Genomic DNA, 22,253 nt, shown 5'->3' with positions numbered 1-22,253 from the left:
GCATGCACTAGAAAGTGTTTTTCACATGATGGGAAGGCCAATGCAGCTTATGTCGGTTGGGGTTTAAGAGCATGTTCCAGGAGAAAGGGGAAAAGCTTCCTGCCTACATTTTTCTGCTTGAGAGAGAGCTGAGCTGCTTGTGGCGTAAAGGAGCCATTGAACTAGCTGAGGTGAATCGATTAGGGGTGGACCAAGTGGTGAAGGGCGCACAGTCTCAGGACATGATTGCTTTTAGCCTTGTAAGATGAGCCCCCTCCCCACACTCGTTTACTGAGCTCTGGAGGACTGCTATTGAATGTGGTTCTTTCAAAAGGGGAGTGACTGGTATTGTCTGCTACAACTGTGTTGAGGAGGGACACTTCCGGCGGAAGTTGGGAAACTTCAGAGAGAGGGAACAGCCTGGTGTCTCAGGGGAACTGATGCACCATCAATAACTCACTCTGAGACGTAAGGCGAGATATCGGCTTTTATTGACTGAAAGAAGGAACAAACAGTGAGTGACCACCATACTACATCCTGGAGACTGAGAGGCCGGGCTCAGGCCTTGATCGCCTTTATACAGGGGTCTGTGGGAGGAGCCACAGGAGCAGTCAGCAGGGGGCATGTCTAGACAGGTATATGTAGTTCACCACAGGAACACATTCCAAACAGTATATCAAGGAACACCCAAAAGCAAAAAATCCCTATTTCTGAAGTCTTAGTGGGTCAAGCTCCAGTGTATCACTATGGATCGAGGGTATTTATGCTAGAGCCATATTTGACACTGGGTCTCAGGTTACTCTGTTGTACTGTTCACTTTACAACTAGTATTTGACGAGTTTACCAGTGACACCACTCAGTGCACTAGAGATCTGAGGTCTTAGAATGAATGACTACCCATATGATGGTTACTTGTCATTGAAGCTGGAGTTTTCGGAAAAAGATGTGGGAGTAGCTGAGATCCTTGACACGTTAATGTTGGTTTATCTGGACCTGGTCCAGAAGGACGAAGCTTCAATTCTTTTTGGGAATAAATACTCCTATTGTGGCAAGGAGAGAATTAGAGAGAGCTTTCTGAAACCTTGCCCATTCACCCCGTGTTCAGAGCTGTTTTTGAGAAAGTGCAAGCCCGGATAATGAGCACAAACGAGGAACTGTGTGGTACATCCAGTCCAAACCCATCGTGTTACGGCCTCATGGGGGTCAGGGAGTTTCACTTGCATGCAAGATGTAAGTGCCTGCGTACATACTGTTGATAACAGTGCACATGATTGACACAGGAGCTGATTAAACACATTAATGGAGGGTGAGCAAAGAGATGGTATACTGATATATGGAGAGGTAGAATCCAGCGGAGTGTGGGGAGAGAGGGCAGTGATGTGAGGAGTGATAAGTGGTAATAGAGGAGAGAGGTGTAATTTGAGGAGTGATGAGAGGTAATGGAGGGGTGGGGAATGGAGTGTGGAGTGATGATGGGTAAGGTTGACTGGAAAGGGACACTCGCAGGAAAGACAGCAGATCAACAATGGCCTGAGTTTCTGCAAAAAATGAGGGACGTGCAAGACAGACGTATTCCAAATAAGAAGAAACTTTTGAATGGAAGAAGACACTACCGTGGCTGACAAGTGAAGTCAAAGTAAAAAGAAAAGAGAGGGCATACAAGGAAGCCAAAGCTAGTGGGAAGATAAAGGATTGGGAAGATTTTAAAAACTTGCAGAAGGAAACTAAGAAGGTCATTAGGAAGGAAAGGATGAATTATGAAAGGCAGCTGGTGACTAACATCAAAGAAGAAACTAAAAGCTTTTTAAAGTATATAAAGGGTAATAGAGGGTTGAGGGTAGATATAGGACCAGTACAGAATGACGGTGGAGATTTTGTAATGAGAGACGCAGAGATGGCAGAGGAACTGAATGCGTATTTTGCATCAATCTTCACAATGGAAGACGTGTTCAGTATACTGGACATTCAAGAGTGTCAGGAAAGTGAAGTTTGTACAGTGAAAATGACAGCTGTGAATGTGCTCAGAAAGCTTAATGGTCCGAGGGTGGATAAATCTCCTGGACCTGATGAAATGCACCCTTGGGTTCTGATGGAAGTAGCTGGAGAGATTGCAGAGGCACTAACAATGATTTTTCAAGAATCGATAGTTTTGGTCATTGTACCGGATGACTGGAAAATTGCAAATGTTCCTCTGCTATTTAAGAAGGATGGGAAGCAGCAGAAAGGAAATTATAGACTTGCTAGCCTGACATCAGTGGTTGGGAAGTTGTTGTAATCGATTGTTAGGGATGAGATTCAGGAGAACATGGAGGCACATGACAAGATAGGCCAAAGACGGATGGTTTCCTGAAAGATGGTTGTCTGATTAACCTACTGCAATTTTTTCAGGAAATTACAAGCAGGATAGATGAAGGAGATGCAGTATATGTGGTGTACTTGGATTTTCAGAAGGCCTTTGACAAAGTGCCGCACATGAGGCTGCTTAGCAAGATAAGAGCCCATGGAATTACAGGGAAGTTACTAGCATGGGTGGAGCATTGGCTGATTGGCAGAAAACAGAGTGTGGGAATAAAGGGATCCTATTCTGTCTGGCTGCCGGTTACCAGTGGAGTTCCACAGGGGTCGGTTTTGGGACCACTGCTTTTTACGATATATGGCAATGATTTGGACTGTGGGATTTGTGACTAAATTTGGCGATGATATAAACATAGGTAAAGGAGCAGGTACTGTTAAGGAAACAGAGAGCCTGCAGAGAGACTTAGATAGTTTAGGGGAATGGGCAAAGAAGTGGCAAATGAAATACAATGTTGGAAAGTGTACGGTCATGAACTTTGGTAGAAAAATTAAACAGGCAGACTATTATTTAGATGGGCAGAGAATTCAAAATGCAGAGATGCAAAGGGACTTGGGAGTTCTTGTGCAGGATACCCTAAAGGTTAACCTCCAGGTTGAGTCAGTAGTGAAGAAGGTGAATGCAATGTTGGCATTCATTTATAGAGGTAAAGAATACAAGAGCAGGGATGTGATGTTGAGCCTCTATAAGGCACTCGTGAGACCACACTTGGAGTATCATGTGCAGTTTTGTGCTCTTTAGTTTAGAAAGGATATACTGACATTGGAGAAGGTTCAGAGAAGATTCACGAGAATGATTCCAGGAATTAAAGGGTTACCATATGAGGAAGTCTGGCAGCTCTTGGGCTGTATTCCCTGGAGTTCAGGGGAATGAGGAGAATAGGAACATACCAAATGTTAAAAGGCCTGAACTGATTAGATATGGCAAAGTTATTTCCCAAGGTAGGGGAGTCTAGTACAAGAGGGCACGACTTCAGGATTGAAGGACGTCCATTTAGAATAGAGATGAGGAAAAGTAACATCAGTCAAATGGTGGGAAATGTGTGGAATTTGTTGCCATGAGCAGCTGTGGAGGCCAAATCATTGGGTGCATTTAAGGCAGAGATAGATAGGTTCTTGATTAGCCAGGGCCTCAAAGGATATAGGGAGAAGGCAGGGGAGTGGGGATGACTTGGAGAATTGGATCAGCCCATTAGTGAATGGTGGAGCAGACTTGATGGGCTGAAGGCCTACTTCTGCTAATATATCTTATGGTCTTATAAGATAATGGAGGGAAGAGATGTGAGGACTGATGAGGGGAAATGGTGAGGATGGGAGGGATGTGAGCAGTGATGAGGGGTAATGAAAGGATGGAGTGATGAGGGGTAATGGATGAGACGGGAGTGATGTGTATGGTGATAAGGGGAATGGTGGGGAGGGGAGTGAAGTGAGGAGGTAATAGAGGGAATGGGATAGATGAGAGTTAATGGAGAGCGGAGAGCTGGGGGTAGGAGGGGGATTAATGGGGTATTGGAGGGGACGGGAGTGATGAGAGGTAATGGAATGGATGGGTCATTGAGGGCAATGGAGAGGAGGGGAGTGATAAGGGGTAAAGGAGGGTCTGGGAGATATGAGAGTTAATGGAGGAGAAAGGAGTGATGATGGGTAATGCAGGAGAGAGGATTGATGAGAGGTAATGCAGGGGAGGGGAGTGATGAGGGGTAATGAATGGGATGGGAGTGATGATGTGTAATGTTGGGGATGGGAGATCTGAGAGTTAATGGAGAAGAGGAGAGTGATGAGGGGTAATAGAGGGGATGGGAATTATGAGAGTTAATTGGTGAAGGGAGTGATGAGGGGAATGGAGTATAAGGGAGTGGTGAGGGCTAATGGAGGGGAGTGTAGTGATGAGGGGTAATGGAGTGGATGGGAGATATGAGAGTCAATAGAGAAGATGGGAGTGAGGAGGGGTAATGGTGGAGAGGGTAGTGATAGGAGGTAATGGAGGGGAGGGGATTGATGAGGGATAATGGCGAAAGGAGTGATGAGTGATAATGGAGGGGATTTGAGTGATGAGGGGTAATCAAGCAGAGGTTAATGATGAGAGTTAATGGAGGAGAGGGGATTGCTGAGGGGTACTGGAGGGGATGGGAGGTATGAGAGTGAAGGAGATGGGGTGATGAGGGGTAATGGAGTGGATTTGGAAATATGAGAATTAATGGAGGATAGGATAGTGATGAGGGTTAATGCAGGGGAGTGGAGTGATGAGGGGTAATGCAGTGGAGGGGAGTGATGAGGAGTAATGGATGAGACGGGAGTGATGTGAATGGTGATAAGGGGAATGGTGGGGAGGGGAGTGAAGTGAGGAGGTAATAGAGGGAATGGGATAGATGAGAGTTAATGGAGAGCGGAGAGCTGGGGGTAATGGAGGGGGATTAATGGGGTATTGGAGGGGACGGGAGTGATGAGAGGTAATGGAATGGATGGGAGTCATTGAGGGCAATGGAGAGGAGGGGAGTGATAAGGGGTAAAGGAGGGTCTGGGAGATATCAGAGTTAATGGAGGAGAAAGGAGTGATGATGGGTAATGCAGGAGAGAGGATTGATGAGAGGTAATGCAGGGGAGGGGAGTGATGAGGGGTAATGAATGGGATGGGAGTGATGATGTGTAATGTTGGGGATGGGAGATCTGAGAGTTAATGGAGAAGAGGATAGTGATGAGGGGTAATGGAGGGGATGGGAATTATGAGAGTTAATTGGTGAAGGGAGTGATGAGGGGAATGGAGTATAAGGGAGTGATGAGGGCTAATGGAGGGGAGTGTAGTGATGAGGGGTAATGGAGTGGATGGGAGATATGAGAGTCAATAGAGAAGATGGGAGTGAGGAGGGGTAATGGTGGAGAGGGTAGTGATAGGAGGTAATGGAGGGGAGGGGATTGATGAGGGATAATGGCGAAAGGAGTGATGAGTGATAATGGAGGGGATTTGAGTGATGAGGGGTAATCAAGCAGAGGTTAGCGATGAGAGTTAATGGAGGAGAGGGGAGTGCTGAGGGGTACTGGAGGGGATGGGAGGTATGAGAGTGAAGGAGATGGGGTGATGAGGGGTAATGGAGTGGATTTGGAAATATGAGAATTAATGGAGGATAGGATAGTGATGAGGGTTAATGCAGGGGAGTGGAGTGATGAGGGGTAATGCAGTGGAGGGGAGTGATGAGGGGTAATGGAGGGGATGAGAGATAGTTAATGGAGAAGACGGGAGTGAGGGGTAATGGTGGGGAGGGTAGTGATAAGGGGTAATGGAGGGGCAGGAGTGATGAGGGGTAATGCAGAAGGGTATGATGAGGTGTAATGGAGGGGAGAATAGTGATGAGGGGTAATGGAAGGGAGAGCAGTGAAGAGTGGTAATGGGGGAGTTGGGAGTAATGAGGGATAATGGAGGTGATTTGAGTGATGGGGGTAATGGAGAGGAGGGGGTGATGAGGGGTAATGGATGGGAGTGGATTGATGAGTGGTAATGGGGTGGACGGGAGTGATTGAATGTAATGGAGGGGAGGGTTGTGAGAAGTGATGGAGCAGTGGTCGGGCTGGGAGATATGAGGGTTAATGGAGGGGAGGGGAGTGTTGAGGGTAATGGAAGGGAGGGTAGTGATAAGGGGTAATGTAGGGGAGGGAACTGATGAGGGTTAATGCAGGAGAAGGTAGTGATGACTAGTAATGGAGTGGAGGATAGTGATGATGGTAATGTAGGTGATGGGAGTGATGAGGGATTAATGGAGTGGACGGTAGTAATGGGGTAAAGGAGGGCAAGGGAATGATGGGGTAATGGATGGGAGGGAAGTGATGAGTCGTAATGGATTGGATGGGAGTGATGAGGGATAATGGAGGGGGTTTAAGTGATGAGGGGTAATGGAGGGGAGGGGAGTGATGAGGGGTAGTGTAGGGGATGGGAGGTATGAGGGTGGAGGAGATGGGAGTAATGAGGGTAATGGAGGGGACGGAAGTGATGATGGGTAATGGAGTGGATTTGGAAATATGAGAGTTAATGGAGGAGAGGATCGTGATGAGGGTTAATGCAGGGGGGTGGAGTGATGAGGGGTAATGCAGTGGAGGGGAGTGATGAGGGGTAATGGAGGGGTTGGGAGATATGAGAGTTAATGGAGGAGAAAGCAGTGATGATGTGTAATGCAGGGGAGAGGATTGATGAGGGGTAATCGAGGGTTGGGTAGTCATGATGGGTAATGGAGGGGAGCGGAGAGATGAGGGGGAAGGGCGAGGTGTGATGAGCGGTAATGGAGGGGATGGGGTGATGAGGCATAATGGTGAGGATTGGAGTGATGAGGGATAATGGTGTGTAGTTGAGCGATGAGGGGTAATGGAGGGGATGGGAGTGATAAGTGGTAATGAAGGGAACAGGAGTATGAGGGTTAATGGAGGGGAGGGTAATGATGATTGGTAATGGAGGGGATGGGAGTGATGTGGGGTAACAGAGGGGAGTGATGTGAGGAGTGATTGAGGTAATGAAGTGGATGGGAGAGATGAGGCATAATGGTGAGGATGGGAGTGATGAGGAATAATGGTGGGTATTTGAGTGATGAGGGATAATGGAGGGGAGGGGAGTGATGAGTGGTAATCGAGGAGATGGGAGTGATAAGTGGTAATTGAGTGGAGGGGAGTGATGAGTGGTAAAGGAGGGATGGGAGCGATTGAGGGTAACGGAGGGGACAGATGTGAGAAATGATGGGTTAATGGACGGGATGGGAGATACGAGGGTTAATGGTGGAGAGGGGAATGTTTAGGGGTAATCGCTGGGAGGGGAGTGATGAGTGATAATCGAGGGGATGGGAGCAATAAGGGGTAATGGAGGGGAGGGGAGTGATGAGAGGTAATGGAGCGGAGGGGAGTGATGAGGGTTAATGGAGGGGACTGGAGTGATTGAGAGTAATGGAGGGGAGGGATGTGAGAAGTGATGGGGCAATGGATGTGATGGGAGGTATGAGAATTAATGGAGGGGAGGGGAGTGATGAGGTGCAATTGAGGGGATGGAAGTGATGGGGGTAATGGACTGGCAGGATATGAGAAGTGATGGGGTAATGGAGGGGATGGGAGATATAAGGGTTAATGGAGGAGAGGGGAGTGTTGAGAGTCAATGGATGGGAGGAGATTAATGAGTATATTTGAGGGGATGGGAGTGATAAGGGGTAATGGAGGTGACGGGAGTGATGGGGTAAAGGAAGGGATGGGAGATATGAGAGTTAATGGAGGAGAAGGGAGTGATGAGGATTAATGGAGGGGAGTGTAGTGTTGAGGGGTAATGGAGCGGATGGGAGTGATGGGGGTAACGGAGAGAAGGGGAGTGATGAGGTTTAATGGAGGCGAGTGTAGTGAAAAGGGGTAATGGATGGGAGGGTCTTGATGAGGGTTAATGGAGGGGAGGAGAGTGATGAGGGGTAATAGAGGGCATGGAGATATGAGAGTTAGTGGAGGAGCTGGGGGTGATGAGTGGTAATGAAGGGGACAGAATTGATGAGGGGTAATGGAGGGGATTGGGAGATAAGAGAGTTCACGAAGGAGAAGAGAGTGATGAGGGGTAATGCAGGATGGCGTAATGAGGTGTAATGGAGGGGAGGATAGTGATGAAGGGTAACGTAGGGGAGTAGAGATATGACATTTAATGGAGGAGAGGGGAGAGATGGGGTAATGGAGGGGATTGATGAGGGGTAATGGAGAAACAGTGATGAGGGGTAATGGAGGAGAAAGGAGTGATATGGGATAATAGAGGATTTTAGAGATGAGGTGTTATGGAGGGGATGGGTGTGATGAGGGGTAATGAAGGGAACAGGAGTAATGAGGGGTAATGGAAGGGAAGGCAGTGATGAGGGGAAATGGATGGGAGGGATGAGATGTAAATGAGGGGATGGGACTGATGAGGGGTAATGGAGGGGAGGGGTAAAATGAGGATTAATGCAGGGAATGTGAGTGATATGGGGTAATGGAGGGACTGTTAGATATGAGAGTTAATGGAGGAGAGGGGATTGATGAGGTGTAATTGAGGGGACAGGAGTGTTGTGGTTAATGGAGGTGATGGGAGGTATGAGAGTTAATGACAGAGAGGGGAGAAATGAGGGGTAATGCAGATGAGGGGAGTGATGAGGGTAAGGGAGGGGTTTTAAGTGATGAGAGGTAATTCGGGATGGGAGTGATGAGGGGTAATGGAGGGGAGGGATGAGTGGTAATGGAGGGGATGGGAGTGATGAGGGATAATGGAGAGGATTTGAGTGATGAGCAGTAATTGGAGGGTAGTGATGAGGAGTAATGGAGTGGATGGGAGTGATGAGGGGTAATGGAGGGGTGGGAGTATTGAGGGGTAATGGAGGGGAGGGGAGTTCTGAGCAGTAATGGAGGGGACAGGATGACTGAGGGTAATGGACGGATGTGAGAATTGATGGTTTAATGGACAGGATGGAAGATATGAGGGGTAATGGTGGAGAGGGGAGCGATGAGGGGTAATTGAGGGGATGGGAATGATAAGGGGTAATGGAGGGGTGGGTCGGGATAAGGGGAAATGCAGGGGAGGGCAGTGATGAGGGGTACTGGAGAGGATGGGAGACATGAGAGTTAATGGATTGGAGGTGAGTGATGAGTGTTAATGGAGTGGAGTGGGAGTGATGAGGGATAATGGATGGGAAGGGAGTGATTGAGGGTAATGGAGGGGAATGATGTGAGAAGTGATGGGTTAATGGATGGGATGGGAGATATGAGGGTCAATGGAGGACAGGGGAGTGTTTAGGGGTAATGGCTGGAAGGAGAGTGATGAGGGATAATGGAGGGGTGGGATGAGGCATAATGCAGGCGAGGGCAGTGTGAGGGGTAATGGAGGGGAGTGGTGTGATAAGGGGTAGTGGTGTGGAGAGGTGTGATGAATGGTAATGGGGAGGGGAGTGATGAGGGGTAATGGAGGTGAGGGTAGTGATGAGGGGTAATGGAGGGGATGGGAGTGAGGAGTGGTAATGGAGGGGATGGGAGTGTTGAGAAGTAATGGAGGGAGTGATGTGAAGAATGTTCGGGTTAATGGAGGGGACGGGAGATATAAGTGTTAATGGAGGAGAGGAGAATGATGAGGTTTAATGGTGGCGATCTGAGTGATGAGGGGTAATGGAGGAGATTTGAGTGATGAGGTAATGGAGGGGAGTGATGAGGAGTAATGGAGGGGATTTGAGTGATGACGGGTAATGGATGGGATGGGAGTGATCAGGGGTATTGAAGGGAACAAGAATGATGAGTGCTAATGGAGGGGACAGGAGTGATGTGAGTAGTGTTCGAGGTAATGGGATTGGAGAGATGATGGTCAATGGAGGAGAGGGGAGTGTTTAGGGGTAATGGCTGGAAGGAGAGTGATGAGGTGTAATGGAGGGGAGGGTGGTGATGAGGGGTAATGGAGGGGAAGTGGTGTGATAAGGGGTAATCGAGTCTAGGGGTGTGATGAGGGGTAATGGAGGGGAGGGTAGTGATGGGGGGTAATGGTGGGGATGGGAGTGATGAGGGATAATGGATGGGATTTGAGTGATGAAGTGTAATGGAGAGGAGGGGAGTAATGATGGGTAATGTAGGAGAAGGGAGTTATGGGGTAATCGAAGGGAGTGTATTGATGAGGGTTAATGGAGGGAAGTGGTGTGATAAGGAGTAGTGGAGTGGAAGGGTGTGATGAATGGTAATGGGGAGGGGAGTGATGAGGGATAATGGAGGGGATGGGAGTGATGAGAGGTAATGGAGGGGAGTGATGTGAAGAGTGATAGGGTTAATGGAGGGATCGGGAGATATGACTGTTAATGGAGGAGAGAGTGATGAGGTTTAATGGTGGCGATCTGAGTGATGAGGGGTAATGGATGGGATGGGAGTGATGAGGGGTAATGGAGGGGATGGGAGTGATGAGGCGTAATGCAGGCGAGGGCAGTGATGAGGAGTAATGGAGGGGAGTGCAGTGATGAGGGTTAATGGAGGGGAGTGGTGTGATAAGGGGTAGTGGAGTGGAGGGGTGTGATGAAGGGTAATGGAAGGGAGGGGAGTGATGAGGGGTAATGGAGGGAAGAGGAGTGCTAAGGAGTAATGGAGAGGAGTGATGACGGGTAATGGAAGGGATTTGAGTGATGACGGGTAATGGATAGGATGGGAGTGATCAGGGGTATTGAAGGGAACAAGAGTAATGAGTGCTAATGGAGGGGACGGGAGTGATGTGAGTAGTGTTCGAGGTAATGGGATGGGAGAGATGAGGGTTAATGGAGAGGGGAGTGATGAGGGGTAATGTAGGAGGGATTGGGGTATTGGCTGGGTCGGGAGTCATGAGAGGTAATGGAATGGATGGAAGTGCTTGAGGGTAATGGAGGGGAGTGATTTGAGGAGTGATAGGTTTAAAGGAGGGGATGGGATATATGAGGGTTAATGGAGGAGTGGGGAGTGATGAGAGGTAATGGAGGTGACGATATTGATGATGGGTAATGGGGGGACTTATGAGGGGTAATGGGGGAGAAAGTAGTGGAGGGTTAATGGAGGGGATGGGAGTGATGAGGTATAATAGAAGGGATTTGAGTGATGAGGGTAATGGAGCGGAGGGGAGTGATGAGGAGTAATGGAGTGGAAGGGAGATATGAGAGTAAATGGAAGAGACGGGAGTGATGATGGGTAATGGAGGGGAGGTTTGTGATGAGGGGTAATGGGGAGAAGAAAGTGATGAAGGGTAATGGAGGGGAGGGGAGTGATGAGGGGTAATGGAGGGGATAGGAGTGATGAGGGGTAGTCAAAGGGAGGGTAGTGATGAGAGGTAATTGAGGAGATGAGAGTGATAAGTGCTAATGGAGTGGAGGGGTGCTGAGCGGTAACGGAGGGGATGGGAGTGATTGAGGGTAATGGAGGGGACGGATGTGAGAAGTGATGGGTCAATGGACGGGATGGGAGATATGAGGGTTAATGGTCGAGAGGGGAGTGTTTAGGAGTAATCGCGGGGAGGGAAGTGATGAGAGATAATGGAGGGGATTTGAGTGATAAGGGGTAATCAAGGGGAGGGGAGTGATGAGGGGTTATGGAGAAGAAGGGAGTGATGAGGGGTAAGGGAATGGTTTTAAGTGATGAGAGGTAATTCAGGGGATGGGAGTGATGAGGGTTAATGAAGGGAACAGGAGTGTTGAGCGGTAATGGAGGGGAGGATGGTAATGAGGGGTAATGGATGGGATGCGGTGATGAGGCGTAATGGTGAGGATGGGAGTGATGAGTAATAATGGGCATTTGAGTGATGCGGCATAATAGAGGGGATGGGAGTGATGTGGGGTAACAGAGGGGAGTGATGTGAAGAGTGATCGAGGTAATAGAGATGAGTGTTAATGGAGAGGGGAGTGATGAGGAGTAATGGAGGGTAGTGATGAGGGGTAATCGAGGGGATGGGAGTGATAAGGGGTAATGGAGGGGAGGAGAGTGATGGGGGTAATGGATGGGAGTGGACTGATGAAGGGTAATGGATGGAAGGGATGTGAAAAGTGATGGGGCAATGGACTTGCTGGGAGATATGAGTGTTAATGGACGGGAGGGGAAGTTTAAGGGGTAATGGAGGGAGGAGAGTGATGAGGGCTAATGGAGGGGAGGGGAGTGATGTGTGGTAATTGATAGGATGGGAGTGATGAGGGATAATGGAGGCGATTTGAGTGATGAGGGGTAATGGAGAGGGTAGTGCTGAAGGGTAATGGGGAGGAGGGGAGTGATGAGGGGTAATGTGAGTGGAGGATATTGATGCGGGGTAATGGGGGGAGGGTAGTGATGAGTGGTAATGGAGGGGACGGGAGTTATTGAAGGTAATGGAGGGGAGGGATGTGAATAGTGATGGGGCAATGGACTTGCTGGGAGATATGAGTGTTAATGGAGTGGAGGGGAGGTTTGTGGAGTAATGGAGGGAGGTGAGTGATGAGGAATAATGAAGGGGAGTGTAGTAATAAGGGATAATAGAGGGAAGGGATGTAATGAGGGTAACGCAGGAGAAGGTAGTGATGACAGATGTTACGTAACCCCGTAACTGGGTCACTTACCAGCAAAGATAGAGAGGTCCGTTGAAATCTGATGGTACTATTTTTAAAAGTATTTATTGATAAAGGGGCCCAAAAATAAGATTAATGCAAACATACAGATAATATACGTCATCAATACTAAATCTAAAAGCGCGGGTATAATAATAATCAATAAGAAATAGCTCTATCGTTGTCCAGGGGATAATGTATTGTCCGATGGAAATATAAAAGTCACTGTTAGTTGGTTCAAGCTGCAGCGTTTTGGGTTTAAGAGAGAGACGGGTTAAACTTGCCCAGGTCTTTTATGATGCCAATCCTTTGAGTCGGGCGGGGGGGGAGTTGGTTTCCCCGTTGTTAGCTAAAAGCCGTTTTCCATGGTACAGCCACCAGTTCCAGGCAAACGGAACTGAACGCACGTGGCCTCCTTCCAATGGCTTCCGCTATTATGGGATCACTAGCGTTTCTTCTGGTGCGGCTGAGGGGCTGTTCCCACAGACCCTCTTTTATCCTGACTCACAGGGTCGCAGATGTCAATCAGGTTGGGGGTGATGCAATCCCTCCCTCAACCAGCCCACTTTGCCTGAGGGCTTCCACGTAGCACAGTATTTCAATCCACAAGTTCGTCTCCAAGAGACAATGGCCGTGTCCCGTAGCTTTAAATTGCCGGGGGAACGAGACATTCCGCATGTCTCTCTCTCATTTCCTGGCACTCCTGACCCATCCCAACAGTGATCTTGCGATTCTCACAAAGGAGGGGGCTGCAGGCGTAACACCCCCTTTCTTCAACGCGTTTTTACCAGCGGTTAAAACGAAGTAGTACAGAGTCTTACAGGATTGTGGAATCTAACACAATACTAAAGCTTTTCCTTTTCTCTACAGAGTAATACAGTTATACATCCAATTCAGCATCCAAACAGTTAACGATTACAGTGTCACTTCCTTTAATATCAACATCTTGTACCTTACTAAAGTCTTGTAGCATCAGACTTCAATTTAATAACCACCTGTTTTTATTTCTTCCCTTCAGCAACAAAACTAAGGAGTTGTGATCTTAGCTGCCGTGCATCTACAAAAGTTTATGTAAATACTATTCTTTCGGTTGTTTTCAAACTTAACAGGCAGGTTTCCATGGAGTTGTCTTTATTGTTCACATGCTTTGTCGAAATCCTGTACAACCGGCTTTTGCTATTTAAAAATGGCATCCCCATTAACCATCACCTCTTTTCCAGTTAGTTCCCATGTGGGGGGCTTGGGTACCTTGGCGAGGTAAACTGTCGCCCATTTCTTTCATAGGAGTTATTTTATCAACACCGTGTCCCAAACTTAGACCATCTTCTGAATTTCCACCCAATTCTTTAATTTTATACCGGTGGCTAGCCCTCTCTTCAGGACCCTTCAGGCTATGTGTGTTTCAGTTCGAACTCTTTGTTCAAGCAGCATTTCAAATTCTGCCTTTTCACACCACACTCTGGAATAACAATAGCACGCCCCCCACCGCCCCCCCCCCCCGTCACCTCCCGGCTTTATCTGGAAGCGATCCGCAGGGTTTAAAATTTTTTCATTCGATTTGGGAACTACAGATTTCCCGTTTCCTTCAATAACAATATTTATCTCCCCAGTTTTGAGCTCCACATTAACTTTTAACACACCTTCAAGCACAAACACCTGGGAACTCTCACTTCTCACTATTACCAAGGTTAACCCTTTCTTCACTGAACCAAGTCTATTTGACCCAAAAGGACAGCCGTCTCATTCAACTGAATCAAATACCTCAGACTTTTTCTGAGCTCCGTTTCTAGGTTCAGTACCATGTGCATCCCCATCTTGGACACACTCAAACGGGACATTGGCCTCTTCCAGGCTTTCAATACCCATACCCTTTTCAAATTCTAAGTTCCCCTGATCCTCCCAGTTACTCTCTGGGCAACTCCCTTCCGGAGTAAACTCAACCCCGCGGTTGAAACAACCTCATCTGCCAACCCAGCAGACTTCTTCAAGGTAAGGGCACTCTTTTCATCTAAGACTGCCCTCATTTCATTATCGGGCACACCTCCAACATTTTCAACTTCTTCAAACAGTTCTGCCAACCCAGTCAGATCATCCAGGTCCAACCCTGGACTTTTTAACTGCTCTATCAGTTCCTCATCTTTATTTTCTGCCTCTAGAACCTTTCTCCTTGCTAAGGGCAGATCTACCTCCTCTCCCTTACCCTCTTTCACTTTACTACTCTTCGTTTTACCATCCTCTAAACCCTTGTGGTACAGGGTCGATAGAAACGTCTCGGCCAAATAGAAACTGGCCGGATTTAAACTGCTCTCGTTCTCAGCTGCCTCTCTCGGCAGGCTGCGAGTGACCGCGCATGCGGGATAGATCTGGGACTCTAGGGGTGGGACCGCAACACTCACCGGCCGGCGGGTCATCGTCATGGCTGACCAAACCTTACCACCTGCTAAATCGTTACCGAGAAGGACGTCCGCGTCAGTTCTCGGGAATTCTGATCGCACCCCTGTTTCAACGGGTCCAGACACCAGCTCACAATCCATAATGACCTTATGTAAGGGCACCATTTCTGTCCCTTTACTTATTCCTTTCACAGCTACCATTCTCGTCTTGTGACCAAACTCTAGTACCTTACTGCTGATCAATGACAGCTCAGCCCCCGTATCTCTCCAGATCCGTACGGGAAATGGTGTGTCTCCCTCCCTCACAGACACAGTTCCATGTGACAGACAAGTCTCAGACCCTTCTCGTACTCTGTCTACCCGGGGCTCTCTTGTCGATTTACTGATTACCACGGCACATCCGATAGGGACTGCTGCTTTCCCTTTTCCTGTCTCTTTCCTCGGAGCAAAGCGCCGAGATGCAATATGCCCCCCCTTTCCACAATTAAAACAGGTCAAGCCCGGAAATCTCTGGCCGTCTGGCCTTTCCCCCTCAACCTTACCACTAGCTCCTGGCGGGACCTCTGCCTCAGCCTGTGGACTTTCTCGATCGTTCCCACGGTCTCTCTGGGAACTTTTATTCGAGGAAAACTTTGTCTTGTGGGTTAGGGCATATTCATCTGCGAACCTAACAAATTCTGAAATGGACTTATTCGGCTTCTCATTCAAATACATCCGGATATCCTCCGAAACACAACCTTTAAATTCCTCAATCAGAATTAACTCCCTGAGACGCCAATAATCCTCTGCCACTATCTCTGCGGTGCACCAATGGTCCAAGAGCACACCCTTCTCATAGGCAAACTCAGTATACGTCTGATTCCACCCTATCTTTAAATTTCTAAACTTTTGTCTATACGCTTCAGGTACTAACTCGTAACTCTGGAGAATGGCCGCCTTTACTTTGTCATAACTCTCCTCCTCCATGGCCAACGTCGTATATGCCCACTGTGCCTTCCCTTTTAACACATTTTGTAACAGCACCACCCACTGAGCTCTGGGCCACTTCAGATTCACTGCCACCTTTTCAAAAAGCAAGAAATAACTATCAACATCCGTCTCCTCGAACGGAGGTACTAACCTCAACTCTCGACTAACATTAAACCGCTCCTCTCAGTCTGACCCTTGATCTCTTCGCCCTTGCCTTAACTTCTCTATCTCCAAGTCATGTTTCCTTTGTTTCTCTGCCTCCCCATACTCTCTCTCCTTCTTGGCCCTCTCTCTCTCTCTCTTTCTCTTTCTCAGCTCTCTCTTTCTCTTTCTCAGCTGCTTCCAGCTGTTTCAACTGAATTTCATGCTCCCATTTCACCTCTAACTCCTTTAGCTGGAGCGCCTGCTCCCTTTCTCTCTCGGCTGCTTCCAGCTGCTTTAACTTAATTGCATGTTCCAACCTTAATTTCTCCAACTCTAACTGAGCCGTCCCACTAGCTGGTACCTTTTCAGGGATATCTTCCAATACCTCAGCTGCAAACACATTCTTCCCGATATAATACTGAGTTATGGCCCTTCGCACCTCCCGCTTTTTCATTGACAACCTCACCTCTGCGAGGTTTAACTCCTTCGCCAAATTTATCAAGTCTGATTTGGTGGCCGCCTCTAGCGCCTCCAGAGTTGGGTTTTCTATAAATTCACCCACGTCCATCTTTGCTGGTTCCCCGTCTGGCTATCCACGTAACCAGATCCAAGTTTTGGACTTACAAGCTCGATTCACTGGCCTCCCAATTTGGTGTCAAATCCCAAGGCGAGAACTCCAATTGTTACGTAACCCCGTAACTGGGTCACTTACCAGCAAAGTTAGAGAGGTCCGTTGAAGTCTGATGGTACTATTTTTTAAAAGTATTTATTGATAAAGGGGCCCAAAATAAGATTAATGCAAACATACAGATAATATACATCGTCAATACTAAATCTAAAAGCGCGGGTATCATAATAATCAATAAGAAATAGCTCTATCATTGTCTAGGGGATAATGTATTGTCCGATGGAAATATAAAAGTCACTGTTAGTTGGTTCAAGCTGCAGCGTTTTGGGTTTAAGAGAGAGACGGGTTAAACTTGCCCAGGTCTTTTATGATGCCAATCCTTTGAGTCGGGGGGGGGGGGGGGAGTTGGTTTCCCCGTTGTTAGCTAAAAGCCGTTTTCCGTGGTACAGCCACCAGTTCCAGGCAAACGGAACTGAACGCACGTGGCCTCCTTCCAATGGCTTCCGCTATTATGGGATCACTAGCGTTTCTTCTGGTGCGGCTGAGGGGCTGTTCCCACAGACCCTCTTTTATCCTGACTCACAGGGTCGCAGATGTCAATCAGGTTGGGGGTGATGCAATCCCTCCCTCAACCAGCCCACTTTGCCTGAGGGCTTCCACGTAGCACAGTATTTCAATCCACAAGTTCGTCTCCAAGAGACAATGGCCGTGTCCCGTAGCTTTAAATTGCCGGGGGAACGAGACATTCCACATGTCTCTCTCTCATTTCCTGGCACTCCTGACCCATCCCAACAGTGATCTTGCGATTCTCTCAAAGGAGGGGGCTTCTGGAGTAACACAGATAATGGAGGGGATTTGAGTGAACGGGGTAATGAAAGGGATGGGATTGATGAGGGGTAATGGAGGAGATGGGAGTGATGAGAGATAATGGAGGGGATTTGAGTGATGAGGGATAATCGAGGGCAGGATAGTGATGAGGGATAATGGAGGAGGGTGATGTGATAAGGGGACTTGGAGAGGCTGGGAGTGATGGGGATAATGGTGGGGAATAGAGTGATGAGAGGTAAGGGATGCTGGATAGTGCTGAGAGGTAATGGATGGGAGGCAAGTGATGAGTAGTAATGGACGGGAAGGGAGTGATTGAGGGTAATGGAGGGGAGGGTTGTGATGAGGGGTAATGGAGGGGAGTGGTGTGATAAGGGGTAATCGAGTCTAGGGGTGTGATGAGGGGTAATGGAGGGGAGGGTAGTGATGAGGGGTAATGGTGGGGATGGGAGTGATGAGGGATAATGGATGGGATTTGAGTGATGAAGTGTAATGGAGAGGAGGGGAGTGATGATGGGTAATGTAGGAGAAGGGAGTTATGAGGGGTAATCGAAGGGAGTGAATTGATGAGGGTTAATGGAGGGAAGTGGTGTGATAAGGGGTAGTGGAGTGGAAGGGAGTGATGAGGGGTAATGGAGGGGATGGGACTGATGAGAGGTAATGGAGGGGAGTGATGTGAAGAGTGGTAGGGTTAATGGAGGGGTCAGGAGATATGTTAATGGAGGAGAGAGTGATGAGGTTTAATGATGGCGATCTGAGTGATGAGGGGTAATGGAGGGGATGGGAGTGATGAGGGGTATTGGAGGGGATTTGAGTGATAATGGGTAATGGATGGGATGGGAGTGATGAGGGGTATTGGAGGGGAGTGATATCAGGAGTGATGTGGAGAGGTAATGAAGTGGAGGGGTGTGATGAGGGGTAATGGAGGGGTGGGGAGTGATGGTAATAGAAGGGTGGGGAGTGATGGTTGGGGTGAATGGGAGTTTTCTTCATCCGCAGGTGGGATGAAATTGATCCTTTGATCTCCCATCACTGGAAGCGTGAGGATGGAATTATTCACTGCTGTTTTTCTCCTCTCCTGGTGTAGCTGACAAATCGTCAAACAGCAACAACAAGCAGAACATTGCAGTCATTGCAGCCATTGCAGTCATTGTAGGCACTCTAATCATCGTCTTTGTGGTTGCCATTAAGATGAAGGGCTCAGTTCGCTCGATTTATTTCACCCACGGGAGGAGGACAACAGATGGGAGCAGGCCTGAAGGCAAGTACCCAACTGTCCTACCCGAAGGACCGGGGAGCAGGGGAGCGGTATAGGCAGGTGTCTCACATCCTGACCCTCACATCTCGGGACAAAAGGTGAGAGAAGGGATGTAGTTGGTGTGTGGGGTCGATAGGAGATGGGGTGCAGGTGGGAGAGGGAGGAGGTGGGTGGTTGGAGAAAGGAATAAAGAGGTTAGAGGGAGTGGAGGGTGGGAGGGAAAGGAGAGATGAGGGGGGGATTCAAGAGAGATGGGGGATTGGCAGTGGATGTGGTGCAGAGGGGTGACAGTAATTGGGGCATGAAGGAAACATTGTGGTGGGCCTGGTCCTCATCTCCTCTTTCTCTGCTCCACAGACCCAAGTCCCTGCACTATTTACGCAGAAGTTCAGGCAATAAACATAACAGCAACTAACCGGCAGCCTCCAGAGGGAAACGAGATGGTAAGAGGAGATGTATTACCCCGTGAAGGGAGGGGAAACTGCAGACTGAACTCTTCAATCCCCTGGGACCACTCTCACAGTCTGAAGGACAGCCACATTACCTCGGGAAGGGGTACTAGTTTAATGTCCTCAGACCACTGGGTGTTGCTGGCACAAAGGACAATCGCAGGCTCATCAAGAGCCAAAGCTGAGCGCCCTTACAGTCCTGTCAAAGATTCCACAGAGCTGAGCAACATAAACAAAGGCTCTGTGAGATCCCGGGCAATAAACAAAGAGAATCCCCCTCAAACTGAACAGTGACCTTCACATTGGTTCAACCAGGGCAGCAAGATTCCATTCCCACTCATATGCAGGGGTACACTGCCCCCACACACTCAGTTACTGGGGTACACTGTCACAGCACAATCTCCACACACAAACCCAGACACTGGGGCACACTTACTCCCCTGCACCCGGTCACTGGAGTACACTGCTCCCCCCAGACACATACACGGTCACTGAAGTGCACTATCCCCCTCCCTCCACAACCAGTCACAAGAGTACACTCCAAACCCTGGCCCACTGGGGTACACTGCCCTCCCTGCTCCTGGTCAATGAGGTTAACTGTCACCACCCCTCCACGCCCCCCCCCCCCAGTCACTGTGGTTATCTGACCTTCCCCTGCACCCATTCACTGGGGAAGAGAGCTCCCACATACCCAAACACTGGGATACACTGTCCAGACACTCACACACACACACACGCACACACACACACACACACACACACACACACACACACACACACACACACACACACACACACACACACACACACACACACACACAGGTACACTGTCCCCCTCTGTCCACACTCAGTCACTGGAGTACACTATCAACCCCCCTGCGCACACACTCCTGGTCACTGGGGTACACTGTCACCCAAACCTCCAACCTACACACTGTCACTGGGGCACACTGACCTCCCACACACACCGGTCACTGGGGTACACTGTCCGATCATATACCCCTCACCTGGTGACTGGGGTACATTGTCATTTCCCCTCCAGACACCCAGTCACTGGGGTACACAGTCCTCCCCGCCCAAACACACACGGTCACTGGGATACACATCCCCCCCCCTCCACACCCGGTTACTGGGGTACACTGTCCCTCCCACACACACACACACACACCCAGTCGCTGGGATACATTGTCTCCATCCAAACACTGAGTGACTGGGGTAGATTACATTCTCACACCCAGTCACTGGGGTAGATTACATTCTCACACCCGGTCACTGGGGTAGATTACATTCTCACACCCAGTCACTTGGGTAGATTACACCCTCACATCCAGTCACTGGGGTAGATTACATTCTCACACCCAGTCACTGGGGTAGTTTACACCCTCACACCTGGTCACTGGAGTAGATTACACCCTCACACCCGGTCACTGGGGTAGATTACACCCTCACACCCAGTCACTGGGGTAGATTACATTCTCACACCCAGTCACTGGGGTAGTTTACACCCTCACACCTGGTCACTGGAGTAGATTACACCCTCACACCTGGTCACTGGGGTAGATTACACCCTCACACCCAGTCACTGGGGTAGATTATACCCTCACACCTGGTCACTGGAGTAGATTACACCCTCACACCTGGTCACTGGGGTAGATTACACCCTCACACCCAGTCACTGGGGTAGATTACACCCTCACACCCAGTCACTGGGGTAGATTACACCCTCACACCCAGTCACTGGGGTAGATTACATTCTCACACCCGGTCACTGGGGTAGATTACACCCTCACACCCAGTCACTGGGGTAGATTACACCCTCACACCCAGTCACTGGGGTAGATTACATTCTCACACCCGGTCACTGGGGTAGATTACATTCTCACACCTGGTCACTGGGGTAGATTACATTCTCAGACCCAGTCACTGGGGTAGATTACACCCTCACACCCAGTCACTGCTATTTGATCAGATTTCATCAGGGAGCTTGAGGTAAAGGATCTGTAGAAGGCAGTGATGATGATATAAAATATTTCCCTACTGCAGTTTGAGAGGGAGAAGCTGAAGTGAGATTTATTAGTAGTACAATGGGTATTACAGAGGTATAAGAGAGAGCTGGCTGGGGTAGAGCAGGATCTTCCAGTGGCCCCCATGTCATTTCTACTTCCCATTCCCATTCTGACATGTCAGTCCACAACACCCTCTGCTTCAGCACTGAGGTCACACTCAGGTTGGAGGAGCAACACCTTGTATTCTATCTGGGTAGCCTGCAACCTGATGGCATGAACATGGATTTCTCAAAGTTTCGGTAATGTCTCCCCCGTTCACAATTCCCTCTTTCACTTTATCTCCTTACCTGCCCTTCACCTCCCTCTGGTGCCCCTCCCTACCCTTTCTTCCATGGTCTTCTTGCCTCTCATATCAGATTCCCCCTTCCCAGAACTTTATTTCTTTCACTGATCAACTTCCCAGCTCTTTACTTCACCCCTCCCCGTCTCCCGGTTTCACCCATCACTTACCACCTTGTACTTTTTCCTCCCCACCCCTCACCCCACCTTCTGTCTCTGACTTCTCATCTGTTTTCCAGTCCTGATGAAGGGTCAGTCTGAGACTATTTCCATTGATGCTGCCTGGCCTGGCCTGCTCTTCAGTATTCAGCGGGTGTTGCTTGGATTTCCAACAATTACAGATTTTCTCGATATGGACAGACGATTGTCTGATTGGCAGGAGTGGGAGTAAAGGGGAATTTGTCTGGTTGTCTGCCGGTGACCGGTGGTGTTCAACAGGGGTTGGTGTTGGGGACTTTTCATGTTATATGTCAATGAATTTCATCATAAAACTGATGGCTTTGTGGTAAAGTTTGTGGATAATATAAAGATTGGTGAAGGGGTAGTTAATGTTGAGGAATGAGGGTATCTGCAGAATGAGAGAATGGTCTTGTCCCCCACCTGCATTTCCCGTGTCCAGGATTGCATCTCGTCTCTGAAATCTGTGCTTTCTCTGCAGGTTCACAGTCAAGAGGAGATGATGAAGATTCCTCCCACCGTGTATGACACTGTCAAGACCCCTAGGTCCCCTCAAATAACCCACCATTGTGAACCAGGAGACAACCATCCTCCACGGATGTGATCCGTGTTCGACAGCCACAGTCGCGAGTGCTTGGGTGTTAAATCAGGGTGGGGATGGTGGGAGGGCAGATATTGCAATGGGTTTCTCTTGTGGCCC

General features: G+C 48.8%; 1 protein-coding gene across 1 annotated transcript in view; it reads left to right on the top strand.

Annotated features, from left to right (window-relative positions):
- LOC132395189 (SLAM family member 5-like) overlaps window positions 1-18,638 on the top strand; it is a 49,987-nt gene extending 31,349 nt beyond the window's left edge. The window contains exon 4 of the mRNA XM_059971482.1: window positions 18,412-18,638. Within this exon, the coding sequence (XP_059827465.1) occupies window positions 18,412-18,638 (227 nt within the window). The remainder of the gene's footprint in view (window positions 1-18,411) is intronic.
- Window positions 18,639-22,253: the final 3,615 nt, after the last annotated feature.

The sequence above is a fragment of the Hypanus sabinus genome, chromosome 6 (genome assembly GCF_030144855.1).
Source record: "Hypanus sabinus isolate sHypSab1 chromosome 6, sHypSab1.hap1, whole genome shotgun sequence".
Classification (NCBI taxonomy): domain Eukaryota; kingdom Metazoa; phylum Chordata; class Chondrichthyes; order Myliobatiformes; family Dasyatidae; genus Hypanus; species Hypanus sabinus.
The sequence above is the reverse complement of the archived record's forward strand: the minus strand, read 5'-3'. Positions and strand labels throughout refer to the sequence as shown.